The sequence below is a fragment of the Papio anubis genome, chromosome 11 (genome assembly GCF_008728515.1).
Source record: "Papio anubis isolate 15944 chromosome 11, Panubis1.0, whole genome shotgun sequence".
In the NCBI taxonomy this organism is placed as follows: Eukaryota; Metazoa; Chordata; class Mammalia; order Primates; family Cercopithecidae; genus Papio; species Papio anubis.
Window position 1 is genome coordinate 99,168,141 of NC_044986.1, and position 25,717 is coordinate 99,193,857.

Genomic DNA, 25,717 nt, shown 5'->3' on the forward strand with positions numbered 1-25,717 from the left:
CACTGAAAGTTTTTTTTTTTTTTATATTGAGACGGAGTCTCGCTCTGTCGCCCAGGCCGGAGTGCAGTGGCGCAATCTCGACTCACTGCAAGCTCCTCCTCCCGGGTTCACGCCATTCTCCTGCCTCAGCCTCCCGAGTAGCTGGGACTACAGGCGCCCTCCACCACGCCCGGCTAATTTTTTTTTGTATTTTTAGTAGAGACGGGGTTTCACCGTGTTAGCCAAGATGATCTCGATCTCCTGACCTCGTGATCCGCCCGCGTCGGCCTCCCAAAGTGCTGGGATTACAGGCGTGAGCCACTGGGCCCGGCCACACTGAAACTTTTAAAACATAATTAGATTTTCGTTTTTAAAAGATGACTGGCTTTTGCTGTATGGAGAATAGGAGAGGGCAAGAGTGGAAGGTGTTACCACTTAAAAATACCGCCCCTGCCCCCCCATTAATGCGGTTGCAGTGGTTATGGAAAGAAGGGAATGAGATATATTTTGAAGAAAGTGGAATTGCATGAGAGATCAGATAAAAGAGATGATGGGGAGAGGTGTTTCTGGGTTTGATCAGATGAATGCATTGAAGGTGCTATTTACCAAGATGACAGTGTCTGGGGAAGTCCTAGTAATTGAAAAAGAAGTCTGACATGGCCTATTGAATATGGTATTAAAGTTTTTGGAACAACTCTTTGTCTTAGTTAACATCAAGAGGCCTGATTTTAGGAGAATTTACCATCAACTGGATGGACAGTTAGTAGTATGTGATGTTGGTAGAGATGATAAAGGGATTTTTATGTACCCTAGGCAGTCTTAACAGGGCTCAAATATAGTGAGGACACTCAGGCATTTCTTGCTTTGAAAGATGGTAACACATTTGGAATTCCTGGTTGCTTAATTGGCTGAATACACTTGAAATTAAATGGTAGAAAGGAAGCCACAGAAAACGAACTGTTTCATTGAGAAGAGCTCAATCCTAAATCCTTTTGTGAAAGAAAAGAAATTCAAATAAATTCAAAGAAATTCAAATAAATCTTTTCAAAGAAATAGGTAGAAAATATGTATCTTGAAATGATTTGATTATTTTTACAGTTTCAAAAGAAGTTACTGTTTATTTTTTTCTTTTTACTACCCCCAGGCTGTAAGGAACTTAGTTTCTTTCTGACTCTAAAAATGATACATTGCTTCACTTAACTAGTCTTAAAACAAATACATTTATTTTGCTAAAAATGCTGAAAATATAATTAAATCACCCATAATCTCATTACTGAGGGATACGTGTCTTAGAATAAATTCTTTCACACAGTTTTTTCTATAGACAAATGCGAGTATGCATACTTTATTTTTTGTTTTTATTTTTTGAGATGGAGTCTCACTCTGTCGCCCAGGCTGGAGTGCAGTGACGCGATCTCAGCTTACTGCAAGCTGCACCTCCCAGGTTCACGCCTTTCTCCTGCCTCAGCCTCCCAAGTACCTGGGACTACAGGCGCCTGCTACTGCTTTTTAGTAGAGACGGGGTTTTCACTGTGTTAGCCAGGATGGTCTCGATCTCCTGATCTCGTGATCCATCCACCTCAGCCTCCCGAAGTGCTGGGATTACAGGCGTGAGCCACCGCGCCCGGCCACAGATACGCATACTTAAGGTAGTTTTGCAGTCTGCTTTATTCCCTAGTATGTCACGAATTTGTGTATCAATACCCATGGGATGAGAAGTCTGGAATTTTGAGTCAGATTCTAAATCTCTGTTGTCTTCATCTGTTAAATGGTCTGTACCTCACGGTAATGGCATTAGTCATTGATGAGGGCAGAGCCCTCCTGAACTAAATGCCTCTAAAAGGTCCCACCCCTTAGCAGGATTACAGTGGCAACAAAGTTTGCCATTCTTCTCAACTCAAACTTGAGTTTTGGAGGAGATGAACAGTGAAATTTTTACTGGAAGTGGGCCCTGTTCCAGACCCCAACAGAGGGTTCTTGGATCCCGCACAAGAATTTCAGAGAGTCGCCAGGCGCGTGGTGCTCACACGTGAACTCACACATCCCAGCACTTTGGGAGGCAGAGGCGAGCGGATCACGAGGTCAGGAGATAGAAATCCTGGCTAACATTGTGAAATTCCGTCTCTACTAAAAATATAAAAAATTAGCTGGGCGTGGTGGCCTGTGCCTGTAGTCCCAACTCCTTGGGAGACTGAGGCAGAAGAATCGCTTGAACCCAGGAGGCAGAGGTTGCAGTGAGCCGAGATCGCATCACTGTGCTCCCAGCCTGGCGACAAAGCGAGACTCTATCTCAAAAACAGACAAACAAACAAACAAAAAAACACGAGAGAGTCTATAAAGTGAAAGCAAGTTTATTAAGATATAAGAAGGTAAAGTAAAAAATGGGGTACTCCATAGGCAGAGGAGCGGAGCTGCTTGGGCTTCTCCGCTAAGGATACCTACGGTTAGTTATTTCTTGGTTTTATGCTAAACAATGTGTGATTATTCGTAAGTTTTCAGGGAAAGGGGGACCTTCGAGATTCCTCCCCTTTTTGGACCACACAGGGTAACTTCTTGACATTGCCATGGCATTTATAAACTGTCATGATCTGGTGGGAGTGTCTTTTAGCGTGCTAATGCATTATAATTAGCACATAATGAGCATTGAGGATTAGCAGAGGCCACTCTATTCATCTTGGTTTTGGTGGGATTTGGCTGGCTTCCTTACTACAGCTTGTTTTATCAGCAAAGTCTTTATGACCTGTATCTTGTGCCCACATCCTGTCTCATCCTGTGACTTAGAATGCCTAACCTCCTGGGAATGCAGCCCAGTAGGTCTCAGCCTCATTTACTGTCATTTTGCCCCTGCTCCAGATGGAGTCGCTGTGGTTCAAACATCTCTGATAGAATTGTAACAAGAAGTATAATTGTTACTCATTATTATAGCTATTTGAGGATTAAATGGGATGATGTAAGTAAAGCATGTAATACTAAACCTGGTATATAATAAGAAGCCATTTAGTTTGTTCGTTTATTCAACAAATATTTATTAAGTAAATTTTTTTTTTTTCCTTGAGACAGGGTCTTGCCGTGTCACTCAGGCTGGAGTGCAGTGGCGTGATAGCTCACTGCAGCCTCAAACCTCCTGGGCTCAAGTGTTTTTTTGTTTTTATTTTATTTTATTTTATTTGTTTTTATTTTTTGAGGTGGAGTTTTGCTCTTGTCACCTAGGCTGGAGTGCAGTGGCACGATTTTGGCTCACTGCAACCTCCGCCTCCCAGGTTTGAATGATTCTCCTGCCTCTGCCTCCCAAGTATCTGGGATTACAGGTGCCCATCACCATTCCTGGCCAATTTTTTGTATTTTTAGTGGAGACGGGATTTCACCACATTGGCCAGGCTGGTCTTGAACTCCTGACCTCAGGTATCTGCCTGCATTGGTCTCCCAAAGTACTAGGATTACAGGTGTGAGCCTCTGTTCCTGGCCTACTTACTATTTTTTTTAATGTTGGATGTATTTCATTATGTGGTAGTTTCTTTTTTTTTGAGACAGGTCTTACCCTGTTGCCCTGGCTAGAGTGCAGTGGTGTGATCACAGCTCACTGCAACCTCCGCTTCCTGGGATCAAGCAATTCTCCTACCTCAGCTTCCCAAGTAGCTGAGACTACAGGTGCACACCATCACACCCATGTAATTGTTGTATTTTTTGGTAGAGATGGGGTTTCACTGTGTTGGTCAGGCTGGTCTTGAACTCCTGACCTCAAGTGATCCGCCTGCCTCAGCCTCCCAAAGTGCTGTGATTACAGGCATGAGCAACTGCACCTGACCAGTGGTGTCATTTATTTTGCCGCTCCTCTAATGGTGGATGTTTCCAGCTTTCTACTATTTTTGAAATGTTTTTGATGAGAGTTATTCTCTATGCATGTGCAAGTACTTGTCAGATTCCTTAGAATAAATTCCTAGAAGGTAGATTGCTACAAACAAGAAATGTATGTATTTTTGATACTTTTGATTTACATATTCAGAATAATATCCTGAAAGAATATACCAATTTTCTTCTCACCAGCAGTAAATCCGAGTACTTACAGTTTTTAGTATACTGGGTTGACGTATGATGTATATTTAAATACTTAACAAATCCTGAGAAGAAAAAGGAGATTGTTCTCTTTATTCAAAAAAAAAAAAAAAACTACTTAATTTTTAACTTTTATCTTTTTCTAGGTTACAGTTCCTCTGAGTCATCTCATCAATGCCTTCCATACACCAAAAAACACTTCTGTTTCTCTCAGTGGAGTGTCAGTTTCTCAAAAACAGCATCGAGATGTAGTTCCTGAGCATGAGGCTCCCAGCAGTGAGGTAAGTCTTTATCCTGGTTGTGTGAGAAAGCCTTTTTGATATATAGTTGACCTTGAACAAATGACCCTCCCCCATAGTCAAAAATTTGAGTATAATTTTTGACTCCTGAGAAACTTAACTACTAATACCCTACTATTGACCGGGAAGTCTTGCCAATAAAATAAAGAGTCCATTAACGTGTATTTTGTATATTTTATGTATTATGTACTGTATTCTTACAATAAAGTAAGATAGAGAAAATAAAATGTTATTAAGAAAATCATAAGGAAGAGAAAATATACTTACTATTCATTAAGTAGAAGTGGACCATCATAAAGATCTTCATTCAAGTTGAGTGGGCTGAGGAGGAAGAGGAGGGGTTGGTCTTGCTGTCTCTGGTGGCAGAGTAATTTGAGTAATTTATCTAGTGGTCTGTTAGACATTTTCCTTGGATAGGCTCCAGGGACCTCAAATTTAATATGCCCAAAACTGAGAAAGTCCATGTATCTGTGGATGTGCACAGCTCTAATCTGTTGTTCAAGGATCAACTGTACTATTAATCATGTTGGATGAAGTATCTTTCTCTAGGCACTTGTGGCAGGTGATTTCTGCCTTCAGCTTAATCTTCTTTGCAATTGAAGATATTTCTGGCTTTTATTATACATATTGCAAATATATTTAGACTTTTTTTTTCTTAATTTTCATTTGGCATTGTACTTCGTATTAGCCCCTCCTACATTGTGCGATACCAGTCGGCTACTCTGTTGTGTTCCCTCAGCAGTAGCGGTGAACCCATAGGTAACTGACCATAATTACCTCCCAAGTTTCAAGGAAGATAAAATAGTATGAAGTTACCATCTACTGCCTTATAGGAGCCTTCAGTGTAACTGAACAATTAAAATATAGGTACTGGAAAGTGAAATATATAAGCTAGGACACTGTACTTTCAGTATTTGTATAATTATAAAATCAGTGTTTCCTAGGATATTGAGAATTATGAACCTAAGAACTGATGTATTTACAAGGCTTATTAGTAAGATAGTTGCTTACAAGCTCAGGATACATTTTTCATGGAAAAAATGTTATAATCTGGCATTAAGTTCCCAAAGCCTCTTCAACACATAAATAGGTTATGTTCTTAATCTGATATCAGGAGCTAATGGCAAAGGACAGTAGTGGAGGAGTTGAAAAGAGCTTGCTTTTGAGAGGGTTGTAGAGTCAGCCTTGGGATAAAATTTTAATTTAATGAAAAGTTTGTCATCTTGTACTTCCTTTTGTACTGTTTGCCTAGTTCTTACTGCCTTTTCCTATACACAGTCCATTATTGTCTTTCTACTCTACTACTGACACTCTTCTCCAAAATTATAGTCCAAGAGAGCCTTACTACTGAAGATAGTATCAACATTGGTACATGCAACAAAATTATGTTCATTTTACAAGTTTTAGAAAATATTAGTGTAGGTAGAAGAAATGGAATTCATCCGTGGACTCTTTTCCAGATATAAGGCTGTTAACATTTTGTATTTTCGTATGTCTTTTTCTCTTGCACTTTCCGTGTTTTATAATAATTAGATACTATTGCACATGTTGATTTAGATTCTGCTTTGCTTATTTAGTAGTCTTATGAATTTATGCCTATGTTTTCTGCATGTGTGTTCACACTACATTCTATTGAAATTTGGCTACTACTTTTACTATTTTTCAGACTTCTTTCGCTGAAGTTAGTGCTGATTTCCTTAGTGTTAAATATAGGCCTTTTACCAAAAAAAAACCCTGCATCTCTCAACTTGTCATTTGCATTTGACCTTTCTTACTTTGCAAATACTCCCTTAAATTGAGTGATACTACTTCGATGGGTTTTGTTTTTTGTTTATTTGTTTGTTTTTTGAGACAGAGTCTCCCTCTGTCGCCCAGGCTGTAATGCAGTGGTGTGATCTTGGCTCATTGCAACCTCCACCTCCTGGGATCAAACGATTCTCATGCCTCAGCCTTCCAAGTAGCTGGAATTACAGGCATACCCCACCACACCTGGCTAATTTTTTGTATTTTTAGTAGAGATGGAGTTCACCGTGTTGGCCAGGCTGGTCTCAGACTCCTGGCCTCAAATGATCTGCCAGCCTCAGCCTTTCAAAGTGCTGGGATTACAGGCGTGAGCCACCATGCCTGTCCTAATTTTCAGTCTTTACTTTCTCCCAGGTTACATTCCCACTTAAATATTTTCTTTTTTTTTTTTTTCTTTAGTTTTAAGATGGAGTTTCGCTCTCGTTGCCCACGCTGGAGTGCAATGGTGCGATCTTGGCTCACTGCAACCTCCGCCTCCCCGGTTCAAGCAATTCTTCTGCCTCAGTCTCCCTAGTAGCTGAGATTACAGGCGTGAGCCACCACGTGTGGCTAATTTTTTGTATTTTTAGTAGAGACGGGGTTTCACCATGTTGGCCAGGCTGGTCTTAAACTTCTGACATCAGGTGATCCGCCTGCCTCTGCCTCCCAAAGTGCTGGGATTATAGGCGTAAACCACTGTGCCCAGCTGCCACTTGCATATTTTCAGTTAACATCTCTCTCTATGTTACTCCCAAATATATCTTCAATGGTAAAGTCACTTTCAAGTTTTGAGTAATTTATCTAGTGGTCTGTTAGACATTTTCCTTGGATAGGTTCTAGGGACCTCAAATTTAATATGCCCAAAACTGAGTTATTGGTCTTACAGTGGCTTTAGTCCTACTTTTTCAGTCTGAGTCCAACTAGAAAAGAGAAACCACATAGTCATTTGAACAGTAAAAGTTTAGTATAAAAATGTAATGTCTGCTGGGCACAGTGGCTCATGCCTGTAGTCCCAGCACTTTGGAAGGCTGAGGAGGGTGGATCACCTGAGGTGAGGAGTTCGAGACTAGCCTGACCAATATGGGAAAATTCCATCTCTACTAAAAATACAAAAATTAGCCGGGTGTGGTGGCGTGTGCCTGTAGTCCCAGCTACTCGGGAGGCTGAGACAGGAGAATCGCTTGAGCCCAGGAGGCAGAGGTTGCTGTGAGCCGAGATTGCACCACTGCACTCCAGCCTGGGTGACAGCAAGACTCTGTCTCAAAAATAAATAAATAAATATAAAAATGTAATCTCATTTTTTTGTTTAATCTTAAAAAAAAACCCTGTTTTTACAGGGAAGTGGAATAGGTAGGGATTTAAGAAGTAAAGAAAACACTTAAAAAATATAAAAAATAAAAAAGGACCAGCAGATTTAGGGAGCAGCTCATACTTCTAGGGCTGAGATAGAGTCAGGAAGAGTTCTCCACCCTCAGGGCTGAGATCCTGATGTTGGCGAAGGCATGGCCTTGGTTTACTGAATGGTAGAGAAGTTGCTGTGATGTCATGCCAGGAGAACTTGCTGGATACTGGGGAAAGCTGTTCCTGGGGATGTGTCCTACTAGAGAAGCTGCTATATGAGTGGTGCCAGGGGAAGCTGCTAGGTATTGCTAGCCATTGTGCACTCCAGGAGCCAGGGTTTGGTGAAACTGCACAATTGACAGGAGCCAGATGCTATAGAAACCATGGGTGTTACAGACAGGAATCTGCTAAATGAGCATACCAGAACCAGGAATCAAAACCTCTCTTCTACAGTGTGCATTCAGTGACTTCTTGACGAAGCTTAACATTGTTTCAATTGGCAAAGGAAAAATATTCAAAGGGTACAGATCCATGTTCATGGAGCCAGCAAAAAGGATGAAAGAGCGCTTGGACACAACCAACTAATAACTGGCACGTCCGTCCAGAACCCTTCTCCCTCTCAATCCCTATGTACTGTGGGTTTCTCCAAATGCCTGTTGTCTATGATTTACTGTGTCCATCCTTCTTAGTCACAGCTTAGTTCAGGTTCTTGTCATCTTTCACTTGTTCCATCAGCCTTCTCTCTCATCCAGTCTAGCTTGCTTGTTTGTTTGTTTTATCATTTTAAAATTTTTTGTAAAGACAGGGTCTTGCTTTCTTGACCAGGCTGATCTCAAACTCCTGGCCTGAAACAGTCCTCCCACCTCAGCCTCTCAAAGTGTTGGGATTACAGGCTTGAGCCATCATGCTAGGCCAGTCTATCTTCCTTAGTTCTCTCTTTTCTTCCGTAAGACAGAACTAATCATATTACTTAGAGAATTAAATTCAAATATGGCTCTTCACAGTTTGGCCATAGCATATCTCTTTACTTTTTTCTTTCCTTGAATTTTTTGAGATGTTCCAGACCCTTGGATAGCTTTTTGTTTGCCCCTCTCCCTAAGTCTTCTTCATCCATCATTTTTAATAGCTTAAAATACTCTTAAGTCTTTTATTTCACCATGCCTTTAACTGTCTTTTACTATGGCCGTCATGCTGTATGCTAGGCTGTGTAGATGAGTAAGACATGATCTTTGCCTTTGATCCTTACTGTTATGCAATAAGGTGTATTTTATAGTTATGTTAGTATTGAGAAAATGAATTCTAGGAATATGAGTTATATCTAGTAAAAAAAAAAGTACTATACTCCCAGACATCAATCTAGAGCTATATAATCCATGTCCATGCCTCTTTTAAGAAAATTTTTAGTTTTAGAGATAGGGTCTCCCCTCTGTATCCCAGGCTGAAGTGCAGTGATGCTATCATAGCTCACTGCAACCTCCAGCTCCTGGGCTCAAACATTTCTCCTGAATAGCTGGTACTGCAGGCGAATACCACCATACCCAGCTAATTTTTTAATTTTTCGTCGAGATGTCTTACCGTGTCGCCTAGGCTGGCCTCAAACGCTCCTCCCACCTTAGCCGTTTTGGGTTTGAGTAACATATAATTGTTACTTGTCTTTAAGTGCCTCCTTTTCAGCTCATGTGGACAAGAAAATAACTAATCCCTGTCCTGTTGTTTAAAAGTGGATATATATACACAAATATTTGTGATTTTTAGACTTTTTTGCCTGATTTTCACAGTTTTGACTTTAATTTTCTTCCTTATTAGAAGATAATGGGTAACTTTAGAACCTCTGAGTTCAAGGAAGGATCTCAGCAGTGAGGCCAGAGGAGTGAGATGTCCTGTGGTAACCAAGCATACCATTTCCTTGTCAAGTGGGCTTTTGTTTATGGCCGCTTAGGGGCTTAAAACTCCATGGACTGGTGAGGATTATCATTTGAATAGAATTTCTCCAATTCAAAAACCTTACTATTATCCTCCAATCAGTTTTACACTGTTGGGGAAAATCCCCCTGAGCTTATATAACATACTTTGTAACCCTGCAGGTAGTTACTCTTATACTCTTGTCATTATAAATGCTTGATCAATGGTTGATAGACTAGCTCTTGATCAGAGTACCCTTGTGTGGAGAGAAGGAAAAAATATCATACATTTCACTTGATTCTGTGAACCATAATGCTTAGGACAGTAGTGGTTTGGGTTTGATTTAAAAACAAATGTTTTTCTCATTCATGCTGAAATGTTATCTCTTTATTTAAGGATACCATTGGGAATATAATTTTTTAACCTATGTCAAACCTCATATGACTGATCTCAGTGAAACGAACTGTAAAAATATTTGCATCAATTTATTTTTAAATATTAAAAAAAGAAGTATATGTATTAGACTTTTAAAATCTAATTGTTTTAACTGATAATATATACTTCTTAGGTTAAATATCTTGGTAATATTAATGCATACCTGGTTGACCCAATCTTTTACAGCCTTCACTTAACTTAAGAGACCTTGGATTATCTGAATTAAAAATTGGACAGATTGATCAGCTGGTAGAAAATCTACTTCCTGGATTTTGTAAAGGCAAAAACATTTCTTCCCATTGGCATACGTCCCATGTCTCTGCACAGTCCTTCTTTGAAAATAAATATGGTATGTTAATGTATTTTTTGTTCTAATTAAATATTTTAGCACTATTAATAAATACCATTTATTAGCTTTTACGGTAGCATTTACTGTGGGCTGGGTTCCTTCCTGAAGGTTTTTTTTTTTTTTTGGACAGAGTCTCCCTCTGTCACCCAGGCTGCAGTGCAGTGGCGCAATCTCTGCTCACTGCAAGCTCCACCTCCTGGGTTCATGCCATTCTCTTGCCTCAGCCTCCCAAGTAGCTGGGACTACAGGTGCCCACCGCCACAGCCAGCTGATTTTTGTATTTTTAGTAGAGATGGGGTTTCACTGTGTTAGCCAGGATGGTCTCGATCTCCTGACCTTGTGATCCGCCTACCTCAGCCTCCCAAAGTGCTGGAATTACAGGCGTGCGCCACCGCGCCCAGCCTTAAACACAGTACATCTTTTATCACTGGTTTTGTTTTGTTTTGTTTTTGAGATGGAGTTTCACTCTTGTTGCCCAGGTGGGAGTGCAATGGCTCACTCTCAGCTCACCACAACCTTCACCTCCTGGTTTCAAGCAATTCTCCTGCCTCAGCCTCCCAAGTAGCTGAGATTACAGGCATGCGCCACCATGCCCGGCTAATTTTTTATTTTTAGCAGAGACGGGGTTTCTTCATGTTGGCAAGGCTGATCTCAAACTCCCAACCTCAGGTGATCCACCCACTTCTGCCTCCCAAAGTGCTGGAATTACAGGCGTGAGCCAGCGTGGCCGGCCATGTTTTATCACTGTTAATTTGAATTTAGTTTCGTTAGCAGCTACATTTGTATGCCAGATAAAAAAGACAATGTAGGCCAGGCGCGGTGGCTCACGTCTGTAATCCCAGAACTTTGGGAGGCTGAGGCAGGCGGATCACAAGGTCAGGAGATCAAGACCATCCTGACTAACAGGGTGAAACACCATCTCTACTAAAAATACAAAAAATTAGCCGGGCATGATGGCGGACACCTGTGGTCCCAGCTGCTCGGGAGGCCAAGGCAGGAGAATAGCGGGAGCCTGGGAGGTGGAGCTTACAGTGAGCCGAGATCATGCCACTGCACTCCAGCCTGGTGGACAGAGCGAGATTTTGTCTCACAAAAAAAAAAAAAAAAAATAGATAATGTAACCAACAAGTGATAGTAAACTAAAGGATTGTGAGATATAAAGTAGTTAAATTAGCAGTGCTTTAGATATTTTCATAAAAGTTGAAACTCATATTGTGATTTCCCTAATATTTGATAGAATTATTTATGTTTCATAGGATTTTTGTTTTTTGTTTTGGAAATTAGAAAATTTACTTTTTGCAATTTCCTTCCAGGTAACTTAGATATATTTAGTACGTTACGTTCCTCTTGCTTGTATCGAAAACAACATTCAAGAGCTCTTCAAAGCATTTATTCAGATCTTCAGTACTGGCCAGGTATGAAGCAACAACCATAGCTATTTTGGAAAAATAATATACTTATTTACTGTAGTCTGATTTGTCTTTCTTAATGGTATTAATGATTATAAACATTTGCAATTCACACGGCCTAAAGAGTATTTGGAATTGATTAGTTTGGGTTCTTCTGTATAATTTTTAATCTGGGATATAATTATATATATAGGAGTATAATATATAGGAGCTAAATTTTGAGTGTGATAGCGCCACAATAAATCAAACTCCAGGGAATTTATCTAACTTGTTTCAAGATAAATGACTAAGCACATTTGCTTACTCATCCTCACTTTCAAAAGCCCATTGAAATTAATTTTATATATATATATATATATATATATATAGAGATATATATATGAAAAAAGCAATGACAGAAGGGTTTTGTTAATGGACCAGAAATTTGAGGACTTTCAGTAAGTTGTAATATAGGTGACATCAAATTGACAGTAAAATCAAATTTGCATTTATTCGTGTAATTTTTGAATACAAGGCACTAGTAGTGATAGATGTCAGGTGATAGCGATCATTGTAAATGAAAAAGACATGTTTTCTACCTTCATGGGACTAAGGGTTTCGTGAAAGAGGTAAGTACTTCTGCTTCCAAGAGAACTCAGGAAAAACCCCACTTCCAGAGCCAGTAAAATTGGACTCTGGGATGGAATGGAATAAACAGTTGAGGATTGCCAGAAATGGGCCAATCACAGAACAGATATGGCCTTTAACCTTTAGGTAAATTAGCAAAAAACACCTTTCTTTCTTTTTTTTTTTTTTTTTTTTTTGAGACGGAGTCTCGCGCTGTCGCCCAGGCTGGAGTGCAGTGGCGAGATCTCGGCTCACTGCAAGCTCCGTCTCCCTGGTTCACGCCATTCTCCTGCTTCAGCCTCCTGAGTAGCTGGGACTACAGGCGCCCGCCACCGCGCTCGGCTAATTTTTTGTATTTTTAGTAGAGACGGGATTTCACCGTGGTCTCGATCTCCTGACCTCGTGATCCGCCCGCGTCGGCCTCCCAAAGTGCTGGGATTACAGGCGTGAGCCACCGCGCCCGGCCTACCTTTCTAATAAGACTTCTGTGTGTGTGTTTGTGTATCGAGGGACGTCTGTCTGTGGAGACTCCTGGTTTGAGCATTGATGCCAAGGAAAGAAACAAGATAGTACCCCAGATTACTTTGGTTTTGAATTATACATTCACTAAGGGTATTCTGCTCATAGTCCAAGTTTTATATTCTGAATATATTTACTTTTACTAGTGTTGAGGATACCCATTTGTAGTCAATACCGATGACTGTATTTGTTTTGTTTTGTTTTTGAGATGGAGTTTTCCTCTTGTCACCCAGGCTGGAGTGCAGTGGCACCTCCTGGGTTCAAGCAATTCTCCCGCCTCCGCCTCCCGAGGAGGTGGGATTACAGGTTCCCCCACCAGGCCCAGCTAAGTTTTGTATTTTTAGTAGAGATGGGGTTTCATCATGTTTGCCAGGCTGGTCTCGGAACTCCTGACCTTAGGTGATCTGCCTGCCTTGGCCTTCCAAAGTGTTGGGATTACAGCATGAGCCACGGCACCAGGCCCTGATCGCTGTATTCTTCTTTATAATTACAAATGGATTACCAAGAATCTACGTATTTGAGGAAAACTTAAAGCATAAAAGAGAGGCACCAAGTTCAGCAAAGAGACCAATAACCCTCTGAAGAAATGATTAATGCAGAAGACAGAAGAAGACAGCTGACACGTTTTTAGATACTGTTAGAAGATGTTTAAAAACTGAGCATGTGTTACCTAGGGTATGAAAACTATCTTAATAAATTTTCATAGTGGTGTAACTCTGAGGTCAGATTCTCTCAACATCAGAAAATAAAGCTAAAAATCCAGTAACAGAAAAGACAGCTTAAAAAAATACCTAAATACTTGAAAATTTAAAAACCCTTTTCTAAATGTCTCATGACTGAATGGAAATCAAAACTGAGATTACAGACACTCAGTAATTAACCACAGTGAAAATCTGTTTATCAGACTCTTTTGGTGAGGACAAAATGACGTTGAGGGCATTATATAATTTATTAAGAAATCAGGCCAGGCACGGTGGCTCACGCCTATAATCCCAGCACTTTGGGAGGCTGAGGCGGGCAGATCACCTGAATTCGGGAGTTCAGGACCAGCCTGGCCAACATGATAAAACCCCGTTCTCTACTAAAAAGGAAATACAAAATTAGCTGGGCGTGGTGGTGCATGCCTGTAATCTCAGCTACTCGGGAGCCTGAGGTAGGAGAATCACTTGAACCCAGGAGGCGGAGGTTGTAGTTAGCCGAGAGCACGCCATTGCCCTCCAGCCTGGGCAACAAGAGCAAAACTCCGTCTCAAGAAAAAAAGAAAAGAAATCAAGATGGGCTGGACACGGTGGCTCACGCCTATAATTCCAACACTTTGGGAGGCTGAGGCTGAGGCTGAGGCTGAGGTGGGTGGATCACTTGAGGTCAGGAGTTTGAGACCAGCCTGGCCAACATGGCGAAACCCTGTCTCTACCACAATATACAAAAATTAGCTGGGCGTGGTGGCAAATGCCTCTAGTCCTAGCTACTCAGGAGGCTGAGGCAGGATAATTTCTTGAACGTGGGAGATGAAAGTTGCAGTGAGCCAAGACTGCGCCTCCATCCTGGGTGACAGAGCAAGACTTTGTCTCAAAAAAAAAAAAAAAAATTAAGATATAAAACATGGAAAATAAATTGAATTTCTGAAAAATAATAGAAGAAATTAATACAAAGCAAATATTTTAAAATAATAGGTGGAGATAGTTTTACTTAAACCAAAAAAAATTTAATATAAAAAAATGGAACAACATAACAATTCTGATTAAGAAACAACAGAAAAATACAAACAGTATTAGAAGTATGAGTGGGAATTGCCATGGATATGTGAAGGTTTTAAAATTGCAAGGTGGTATGTGTAACTTTATGTCATAAAAATACGTTGAAATGGACAGTTATCTAAGCAATAAATTGACAAAGTTGGCCCAAGAAGAGAGAGGATAATAACCATAAAGTTTAAAAGATACTATTTAAAAAATATTGTTCCTTTGCCCCAGAGGCACTAGGTTCAGATAGTTTTTATGGCTGCATTCTTCTAGAATATTGAGTTTCTTGTTAATTTAAAACCATATTAAAAAGAAAAAGGTCTAGAATACACTTCCCTATTTATTCCATGAGATTGCTGTTAGTAGAACTTGTTAGTTTTGGTGTAAGGCCAGGCACTGTGGATCACACCTGTAATCCCAGCACTTTGGGATGATCACTTGAGGCCAGGAGTTCCAGACAAGCCTGGACAACATCTCAATAGCAACAAAAGTTAGCCCATCGTGGTATCATGCCCTTGTAGTTCTGGACACTTGGGAGGCTGAGGTGAGAGGTTTGCTTGAGCCCAAAGTTCAAGGTTACAGTGAGTTATGATCATGCTGCTATACTTCAACTTTAGTGACAGAGCAAGATCCTGTCTAAAAAATACATATGTATGTATGTATGTATGTATGTATATACATACACAAGCATGACAGAGGAACAAAATAGATGAGTTTCAATTAACAGAAATCCTAAATAAAATCCAAAGAAAGCAAATCTAAAAATGTGCTAAAAATATATCATGACTAAGGAATACAAAAGTGATTTAACGTTAAGTTAATTAATATATCATATTAATTGATTAGAAAAGAAAAATAATGTCATTATTTCAATGTATGATACAAAGACATAATATACTTTAATTGCTGTGCTTCCTGAAAACTCTTAGAAAGCTAGAAATGGAAGGAAACTTTTAAAATTTCTTAACATCTTTTATGTTCCTGTTAATTTGAGAAACATGGAGTATCCTGGTTTTTTTCAGCATTAATTTGGAGATTCTGAACAATATGATTTAAAAGAAAACGAAATGAGCCATATGTAAGTTAAAGGAAGGGGTAAAATTATAATTTGCAGGTGATACAATTGTTTACCAGAAAATTCAAGAAAATCATCCAAAAGGCTGTTCAAGTAGAGTTCACTCCTTTGTCCATACCAGATAAATGCATAAAAATCAATAGCTTTCTTATAATCTAGCAGCAGGTTTTATTTACAGTTTCTTTAAAACCCAGTTTTATCCTGACAAGAAATATACAGCATACATATATACACACGTACACACGTGTGTATATGAAGCTTTACTGCAAGAAAAAGAGGAACTGAGTGAAATAAAATGAGAGAAGGCCATAATCCTATTTGGAAGAACTAGGTATTATAACAGTATCAATTTACACCCAAATTTATAAAGTCCGTACAATGCCAGTCAAAACTCTCATGACCCATTTGGGAAATTGAGAAGTTGATTTTAAACTTAATTTGGAGTAACTGAGAACATGTTAAAAGAATACTAATGAAGGGGATTTCACCCTACTTAAGTATATGAAAATATAGATATTTAGCCGTGGAAATCAGCAGTGTAGTATTATAAATAACTAAAATTAAAAAATTTAACCTAGTGCTGGCATACATCAGTGCAACAAAATTAAGAATTTTAAGTCAATAAGCAAATGATGGATAATGAAATGTTATCAGCCTAAGTGACTGTTTTGGAAAAATCAAGTTCTTTTCTTACATTGTACCAAAAAAAAAGTTCCAAATATGTTAAAGGGCTGAAAACAAAAATATAAAACTGAAAATATTACAGGTAAGTAGACTTCCTTTCAAATCTTAGTTTGGCAGTGAAACTCTAATCAAGTTAAAATGCAGAAAACACAACAAAGGTATGCCTACACTGACCTAATAAATTTCTGTATCGTGATTGAAAGACAAAGACACATTAAAATAAATATTTACAATATATATAAAGATTACTATCTGTAACATCCATATTCTCTAAATAAAAATGGAAAAATGTGCAAAGGACATGCATGGTCAATTTACCAATGAAATAAAAATAAAAATAGTCAATAAAAATACAGAGGAATCCTTTCAAAATTTTCCCACATTTGTAATCTGGGAAATGCAAAGTAAAACAAGGTACTGGTATTTTTGCCCATCAGACTTGTACAAATTTAAAAGATTCATATTGTTTGGTATTGGCAAGGATATGAAGAAAAGGAAACTTATAAGCATTGGTGGGCACATAAATTGATAACAGTCTTTTTTAGAAAGTAGTCTCAGCCAGGCGCAGTGGCTCACACCTGTAATCCCAGCACTTTGGGAGGCCGAGGTAGGCGGATCACGAGGTCAGGAGTTTGAGATCAGCCTGGTCAACATGGTGAAACCCCACCTCTACTAAAAATACGAAAATCAGCTGGGCATGGTGGCGGGTGCCTATAATCGCAGCTACTCAGGAGGCTGAGGCAGGTGAATCCGTTGAACCCAGGAGGCATAGTGAGCGGAGATCATGGCACTGCACTCCCGCCTGGACGATAGAGTGAGACTCCACCTCAAAAAAAAAGTAGTAGTCTCTTAGTGTCAAACAAAATTTAAACCTTAACAGTGTTTCTTTTAGGAATTCAATCTACATCTGCTGACATACATGTACAAGAATGTTCACCACAGTTTGTTTCCAGCAATAAAAAACAGAAAACAAATAATGTTCATGGTAGGGAAATGGTTGAATGAATTGCACTCTGCTACATTGGAAGAGTGTAAACAGCCATTAAACTGAATGCACTGTCCTGTTCTGAAAAATAATGCATGAAAAATGAAAATTGCAAAAATTTAGGTACTATTTCTAGAGTAGTTTTTATAGAAAGAGCATGTATGTGCATACATACAAGGGTAGTCAGAATTGTTAACAGGTTATACTTCTGGGAAGTGGGATTGGGGCTTGAGAAATTAGAAGACACTAATTTGATACACTCACCTTTTTTTCAAAAACGTAAAAATCAGTTGTGTAGATTCAACCTATTTTAATTACTTGGCTGTTTTTTGGTTTTTTTTTTTTTTTTTTTGGAAAAAAAATCACAGTTTATCAGAGTTGATACTCAGTTTTTAAAATTATATTGTATAACCCTCTGACTTCTCTGTTTACTTTTATTCCCTATCAACATAAAAATAGGGCAGGCGCGGTGTCTCGTGCCTGTAATCCCAGCACTTTGGGAGGCCAAGGCAGGTGGATCACCTGAGGTCGGGAGGCTGAGGCAGGATAATTGCTTGAACCCAGGAGGTGGAGGTTGCAGTGAGCAGAGATCACGCATTGCACTCCAGCCTAGGCAACAAGAAAACAAAACTCCATCTTAAATAAATAAATAAATTAATTAATTAATTAATTTCCTTTTGAAACAAGGACAATAGAAAAAACTGTAGGCTGGACATGGTAGATTTCAGTGCTCAGACCTAATCCCAGCACTTTGGGAGGCTGAGGCAAGAGGATTGCTTGAGCCCAGGAGTTCAAGGTCAGCCTGGGCATAAAAGGAGACCCCATCTCTACAAAAAAGAAAGAAACAAAGGAACACATATTTAAGTGTCAGGCAAATTAGATAGACTAGGATATACAGGTAGAGTGTCAGACTTTAGAATCTCAGGCGTTTTTCTTTTCCTGTAACAATTTACAGTGACAGTGAATGGTATTGTTTTATTTAGTTTTCATACAGTCTCGGGGTTTTAAAACTTTGAAATCAAGGACACGACGTCTCCAGTCCACCTCCGAAAGATTAGCTGAAACACAGAATATAGCGCCATCATTCGTGAAGGTAATTAGACCTTTTTATGATCCAAAAAGCAAATATTTTCAAGTTGTTAAAAAAAATGAGGAGCTTCAATATCTGATTTCTTTTGTTGGCTGATAGATTTTCTTCCTTCTTTCCACTAATAAGGGATTAGTAACCTGTGTAATCATTATACCTGTAACTCTTCTGGGCGCCAGACTTGCCTTTCCACTTACTAGATTTTTTCCCCACAAACCTACACCTGTTAAGGTGTTCTCTGTATTAATGAGCAGCATCCACCCAAGCTAAAAACCTGGCTGTGAACCTATGTTTGTCCATGTTGCCTCACCTCCCACATCCATTAACCACTAAAGTTCTGTTGATCCAGCCTCCTAAATATTTGTTAAATCTGTTCCACTGGCATAGAGAGGCTATAACTATTTGTTGCCTAAATTACTCTAATGAATACTTGTTTAATCTCCTTGCCTCTAGTCTTGCTATGTTCAGTCCAGCCTCCAGATTGCCACCCATCAATCTTTCTAAAATTATGATCTAGTTACATTACTCTGCTTTATTGCTTACCTCCACCTGATACACTGGGAATTTCATCATTTGGTCTTTACCTGCTGTGTTTCTCTTCTCACCATTCAATATGCCCTTCTGTTTCCCTGCTCCTCTCTTGGCACTGAAGTCTTATATAAGATTGCTAGGGCCGGGCGAGGTGGCTCACACCTGTGATCCCAGCACTTTGGGAGGCTGAGGTGGGTGGGTCACCTGAGGTCAGGAGTTTGAGACCAGCCTCAACATGGCGAAACCCCGTCTCTACTAAAAATACAAAATTAGTTGGGCGTGGTAGTGCATGCCTGTAATCCCAGCTACTCGGGAGGCTGAGGCAGGAGAATTACTTGAACCTGGGAGGCTGAGGTTGCGGTGAGCCGAGATCACGCCATCGCACTCCAGCCCGGGCAACAAGAGCAAAACTCTGTCTCAAAAAAAAAAAAAGATGCTAATAGTTCTTGAGCACTGAAGGCTATTGTTTCATGACTCTGTCAGATTGTTCATGGTGTTTATTCCCTGTTTTGGATGTCCTATTCTCTATAAGGCCTTTCCTGTATTCCTGAGGTAGCATTTATTTACTACCATACATAATACTTCTAACATAATATAAAAATGATTTAAGAAACTTAGCTATTTACATATCTTTCTCCAGTAGACTGAAAACTTTTAAGATCAGTGGTTTATTTATCTTTACATTTTCAGAACTTATATAAGGCCAAGTGTGTGAACGGTGCTCAGTAGATATTTAGTAAATTAATGAGATTTTTCCTCTAGTAAAGATAAAGGGATATGAACATTAAGTCAATCAAACCCTAAGATAATATGTGACCTGTTTTCAGTATAGTGTTCATGCAGAGAATAATGCCACTTTCTTTGTATTATTACTTGATTGATGCAGGAAAAGGATCTAGTATTAGTTTCCTAGTTATTAATTCATTGCTGAGTCTTAATCTGTTTCTTCACGTTGACAGTAAAAGTTACAGAATTTTAGTGAATTTTTTTGAGTGGTCACAATATTGTTAGGGAGTGTCACTCTGTCGTTAACCAGTACTGATGTGTTGTTTGTGTATTCAGGGGTTTCTTTTGCGGGACAGAGGATCAGATGTTGAGAGTTTGGACAAACTCATGAAAACCAAAAACATACCTGAAGCTCACCAAGATGCATTTAAAACTGGTTTTGCGGAAGGTTTTCTGAAAGCTCAAGCACTCACACAAAAAACCAATGGTAAGTTGATTTGAAACCGTCCATGTTTGAGAAGAGTAACTGAAAGGAAGTCATAGTCCTACATTTAAGTTTTAAGTAACTTTTCTAAGACCATCTGTCTTTCTATTGATTAAATTCTACTACATTTGTAACTTGATCTATGTAGAAATAGAGATACTGCTGATGGTTTCCCTTTCTCAAGAGAGAAAACGAATTGGAGAAAAGGAAGTGTGAATGGTTTAAAGGTTTTTGTTTCTTTGTTTTTTGTTTGTGTTTGTTTTTGAGACACGGTCTTGCTTCATTGCCTAAGCCAGAGTGCAGTGGTGCAATCACGGCTCATTGCGGCCTTAACTTCCTGGGCTCAAGTGATCCTCTCACCTCAGCCTCCTGAGTAGCTAGGACCACAGGCGTGTGCCACCATGCCCAGCTAATTTTTGTAGAGATGGAATTTTGCCATGTTGTCCAGGCTGGTCTTGAACTCCCGGGATCAAGTGATCCTCCTGCTTTGACCTCTTTAAAGTGTGGGGATTACAGGCATAAGCCCACCTTGCTTGGCCTTAATGAAGTTTTTGATAATAGGGTACTTACAGGAAATCATAGCGGTTGTGAAAAAGAATGCCAGATTCCAAAATTGGATGTGATGAAATGTGATTATCAACAATAACCTAATGTTTACATTTCATTGAGCTGTCATTTTTTTTTTTTTTTTTTTTTTTTGAGACGGAATCTTGCTCTGTCGCCCGGGCTGGAGTGCAGTGGCCGGATCTTAGCTCACTGCAAGCTCCGCCTCCCGGGTTCACGCCATTCTCCTGCCTCAGCCTCCTGAGTAGCTGGGACTACAGGCGCCCGCCACCTCGCCCGGCTAGTTTTTTGTATTTTTTAGTAGAGATGGGGTTTCACCTTGTTAGCCAGGATGGTCTTGATCTCCTGACCTCGTGATCCGCCCGTCTCAGCCTCCCAAAGTGCTGGGATTACAGGCTTGAGCCACTGCGCCTGGCCGAGCTGTCATATTTAATTAATGTCATTTGATGTAAAGCTTTTTCTTTCTACCCTAGATTCCCTAAGGCGAACCCGTCTGATTCTCTTCATTCTGCTGCTGTTCGGCATTTATGGACTTTTAAAAAATCCATTTTTATCTGGTAAAAGCTTTTTTAATGTATCTAACTTGTTAGTTTCTTATTCCTTTAAATACATGATTCCTTTTAATGCCTAATCTAACCCTTAAAGAAAGAACGCATTAATGTTTATAGTTCTAGAATTAGGCTTTCATTCCTAGTAGTGGTTAGTTTCCCAAATTTTAGAAAATGATATCTGTCCAATTATAAAATTTAAAAATTATCCTGGTCAACAGGGTGAAAGGAAAGTAAATTAATTAATTGAAAAATCATGTAGAATAATTTTATAATAGCAGTGCAAACTGAAATCGTTTTCTGTTTCAAAGATAAACTAATAAATTCAATTTATTAATATTATATTAAATGTTCCCCTTTTTTTTAGTTTGCTTATCTGAAATTAAGCAATAGTGTCAGACTTAAGTGGTTCCAATTACCTTTTCCACTACTATGTAGTTTTCATCCTGTGTTCTCTATTCTCTTTAATATCAAGGATATGTACAGATTCTTAAAAAATACTTTGTGGGCTAAAACTGTTAGTGTTCATTCTAGAATTACTGTTTTAAATTTGTTTTCTCAGTTTCTGTGTTCTTGATTTATTAAGCATTTCTTCTTAACCCTGTATTTTGCCAGCTCATTTTTCAGCCTATCTTAACAGTATTTTGGGCTTCTTTTGAGGAAATTAGAAATTGCTCAGTTTACTTTACTCATTTATAACTGCTCTAGTTTGGAAGTTTCTACCTGAGTGGGAAAGACTTAAGAAATTCTTGTAATAGTTCTCCAAAATTGATCTCTAGTATTTTACTGTCCTATCAGACTTTTTCTGTCTTGCTTGTCAGACTTCATGATGTCATAATTGATAGGTCATTTGAGGGCAAGTAGTAACACTTGTCAGAAGACGACGACTACATGAAAAATATCATAATGTGTTAAGCCCATGTGTGTCAGTGTTTTTTGCTAACTGTAAGGCAATGTATTTCAAAGTGTAGACCTGTGACCAGTTATATCAGAATAATCAAAGTGTTTGTTAAAAATGCAAATTCTCCTGGGCCCTGTGCTGTGGCCTGAGAACCTGCATTTTACCATATTTCTCAAGTGAATTTTATTGACACCAGAGTTTGAGAAACTTTGTTCTATCATTAGATACTACAGTGAGAAGTGGAAAATAATTCTTGATTTTATTAACTGAAAAGTACAAATGTCTTTTTATTTTATGTTATTTTATTTATTTATTTATTTTCAGATGGAGTCTTGCTCTGTTGCCCAGGCTGGAGTGCAGAGGCACGATCTCGGCCCACTGCAATCTCCGCCTCCCGGGGTTCAAGTGATTCCCCTGCCTCAGCCTCCTGAGTAGCTGGGACTACAGGCCTGTGCCACCATGCCCAGCTAATTTTTTGTATGTTTAGTAGAGACGGGGTTTCATCATGTTAGCCAGGATGGTCATGATCTCCTGACCTCGTGATCTGTCTGCCTCAGCCTCTCAAAGTGCTGGGATTACAGGTGTGAGCCACTGCGCCCGGTCTTTATTATTTTTTAATTTTTATTTTTTCAAATTGATTAAGAAAGTAAAGTAATAAAAGAATGGCTACTCCATAGGCAGAGCAGCCAAAATATGTCTTTTTAATGTGAATCACTTACTCTTTGAAGATGGTTTAGAAATCCAGAAGACCTAGTTTCTGTTCCTCACTCTGATTTGATATGTGAAGTTAGGTCTCTTAGACATTTAATTTTTCTAGGCTTTGCTTTCTTGCATCTAAAAAAATCAGGTGATTGGAATGTTATTAATCTATCAAATATAAACATTTCTTTTCTTCCCTTTAGTCCGCTTCCGGACGACAACAGGGCTTGATTCTGCAGTAGATCCTGTCCAGATGAAAAATGTCACCTTTGAACATGTTAAAGGCGTAAGTTAAGAAGATTGCCTTGCCTTCTTCATACATTATCTAATTGATACACTATATAAGGTGGATATTTGATTCTATAGTGTATGCCAGAATAGGTAAAATTGTATCCAAAAGTATTAGAAACAATATTTTGGGATAAATATTAATAGTCAAGGATCCAATCTTGCTTTATGACAGGGGATAGTATAATTTATGAAGGAGCAACCTGGTGTAATGGAGTGAATGTGGACTTCAGAGTCAAGCTGACTAACATTTGAAATTCATTTTTATACTTATTAGCTATGAGACCTTGAAGAAATTACTTTAGATCCTGACAGATAATGTATGTGCTTGACACATAGTAGATAGTTAATAAATGGTCCTTCTTTACCTGTTCCTCTTATTGATCTTTGTAACTCCAGTATCTAAAACATATTAAACAATGTATATTTCTTGAATGAATAGAATGGATAAATGCTAGTTTACAGTCAATTAATTTGTTAAATATTTAATAGTATCTATTTAGTGCTAGGTCCTGTTTTAGCTGCTGGGATAGAATAAATAATCTTTGCGTTCTTAGAGTTTAAACTCTAAAAGCAGTAATTGGACACTGATACGTCATATAAGAAAAAGTAGAGTATGTTAAAAGGTAATAAAAGTGTATGGAGGAAAAAGTAGAGCAGGGTAAAGAGGATTGGGAGTTTTGGGAAAAGGCTTATAGTTTTAAATGGAATGTTCAAGGTGCAATTGATGGAGAAGGTGACATTTGAGAGAAAATCTGAAGGAGAAGATGGAATAAACTGCATTTATCTGAGAAAAGAACATTTCTGACCAAAGGAAAAGTTTGAGCAAAGGCTCTGAATTATTAGGGTGTCTGACTTGTTCATTTTTGAAAGTAGAACCAATAGGATTTCTCATTGGAACATAAGGTGTAAGAGAAAAGAGGAGTCAAAAAGGACCACAAGATTTTTGGTCTCAACAATTATGGAAGGATAGAATTGACATTTACTGAGATTTTTGCTTTTATTTTTGAGACGGAGTTTTGCTCTTGTTGCCCAAGCTGGAGTGCAATGGCGTGACCTCGGCTCAGTGCAACCTCCGCCTCCCAGTTCAAGCGATTCTCCTGCCTCAGCCTCTAGAGTAGCTGGGATTACAGGCACAAGCCACCATGCGCAGCTAATTTTTTGTATTTTTAGTAGAAACAGGGTTTCACCGTGTTAGCCAGGCTAGTCTCGAACTCCTGACCTCAGGTGATCCGCCTGCCTCAGCCTCCCAAAGTGGTGGGATTATAGGCGTGAGCCACTGCACCTGGCCTTTAGTGAGGTTTGCAAAGGCTGTGAGTGGAGCAGATTTGGGGGACAAAGGTTAGAAATTTAGTTTTAGGTATGTTAAGTGTGAGAGATACAAATGAAAGTGTTGAGTAACTTGGATATACCACTTTGGAGGTATGGGAGAGGTCTGAGCTAGAATTAAAAATAGGAGATTATAATTATATGTATATTAAGTCTACATGTTTGGATGAGATCACCCAGGAAGTGAGTGTAACCAGAAGAGAGATCTAAATACTGAGTTATAGAGCACTTGAAGGTTCACAAGACAGAGAAGAGAAGCCAGGAACCCAGGTGAAAAGGAGCTGCCAGTGAGTTAGGTGAGAATGGTGTCCTGGAAGAAAATATTTCTGATGAGGGGAGTGATCAGCGACGTGAAATGCTATTGATGGGCCAAGTGACAACTAACCATTTGATTTAGCAGTAAGTCATTGGTTTACCTGATAAAGAGCAATTTTAGTGGAGTAGCAGGGGTTAAATTCCGATTGCAGTGAGTTTACAAGAGGTGGAAAGAAATGAGATGGAATAGAGGATTACAGACAATTCTTGGATTTTGTCTGACAGAATAGCACAGATAATTTATCTTATAATACAAAATAAAGTTGGAATGTTGGTAAACTGTTGAGTGGGGGGTTGTGGAAATTGATAGTATCAAGGTCACCAGCAGAGAGAATATGGATGGGAGAGGAGGAATGAGTGGTTAATGGAGGAAGTAAATTGTGCAGGAATAGGAGAATGAATGGAAATGGGAAATAAAACTGTTGGGCTCACTTGAAATTTTGGATCATGAATTTATATTAAGACAAGTCAAAATGAGTCGTTTTTCTACTGATTTTCTATTTCTTTTATCTCTTCCAAATGTGAATTCTGCAACTTTAGTACCACACTGTGCTCTTCTCTGTACTTTGCCATTATATCTGCTCTGTTATATTTGATTTCTGAGAACTGTAGTGGCTGGGTAATTATCTTTCAGGAATGTTTTAGAAGAAATTCTTCCTGCAGGAGGGATTTGAAGTACATGATCTGAGGACTCTTCCAACTCTGAAGAGATTGGTTATGTTATTTCTGCTTTTCCTCTTTACATATTCATGTCTCTGTTTATACATAACCATGTTTTTTCAACCTCGACTATTGGGGAATAAGGCATTGGGAATCATTATGATAGTTTTACACCAAGCAGTTCTTTCCTTTCCTTTCCAGTTTAAATGGCTATGAACCCTGTTGGAAATGTATAAAGGGAACAATTGAGGAAGAGGTTGGTGCAGTGATTATTTGAAAACTTCAGTCATCAGTGTGGAGGGCCCTTCTCATTGTGTTTGAGGTCTGCATGCCTTTTCTAAATTGAGCCTGTATTAAGGCTGAGGTCAGATAGAGCATTGTTATTTTCTGCCTGCAATGTACGTACATACTTACTGAATATACCA

At 39.0% G+C, this 25,717-nt stretch overlaps 1 protein-coding gene across 1 annotated transcript in view; it reads left to right on the forward strand.

Moving 5' to 3' along the window:
* The window catches only part of YME1L1 (YME1 like 1 ATPase), a 46,131-nt gene that overhangs the window by 1,455 nt on the left and 18,959 nt on the right, over positions 1–25,717 (forward strand). The window contains exons 2-8 of the mRNA XM_009214143.4: positions 4,179–4,313; positions 9,978–10,140; positions 11,454–11,555; positions 18,144–18,253; positions 19,841–19,991; positions 21,026–21,109; positions 22,904–22,986. Of these exons, the coding sequence (XP_009212407.1) occupies positions 4,179–4,313; positions 9,978–10,140; positions 11,454–11,555; positions 18,144–18,253; positions 19,841–19,991; positions 21,026–21,109; positions 22,904–22,986 (828 nt within the window). The remainder of the gene's footprint in view (positions 1–4,178; positions 4,314–9,977; positions 10,141–11,453; positions 11,556–18,143; positions 18,254–19,840; positions 19,992–21,025; positions 21,110–22,903; positions 22,987–25,717) is intronic.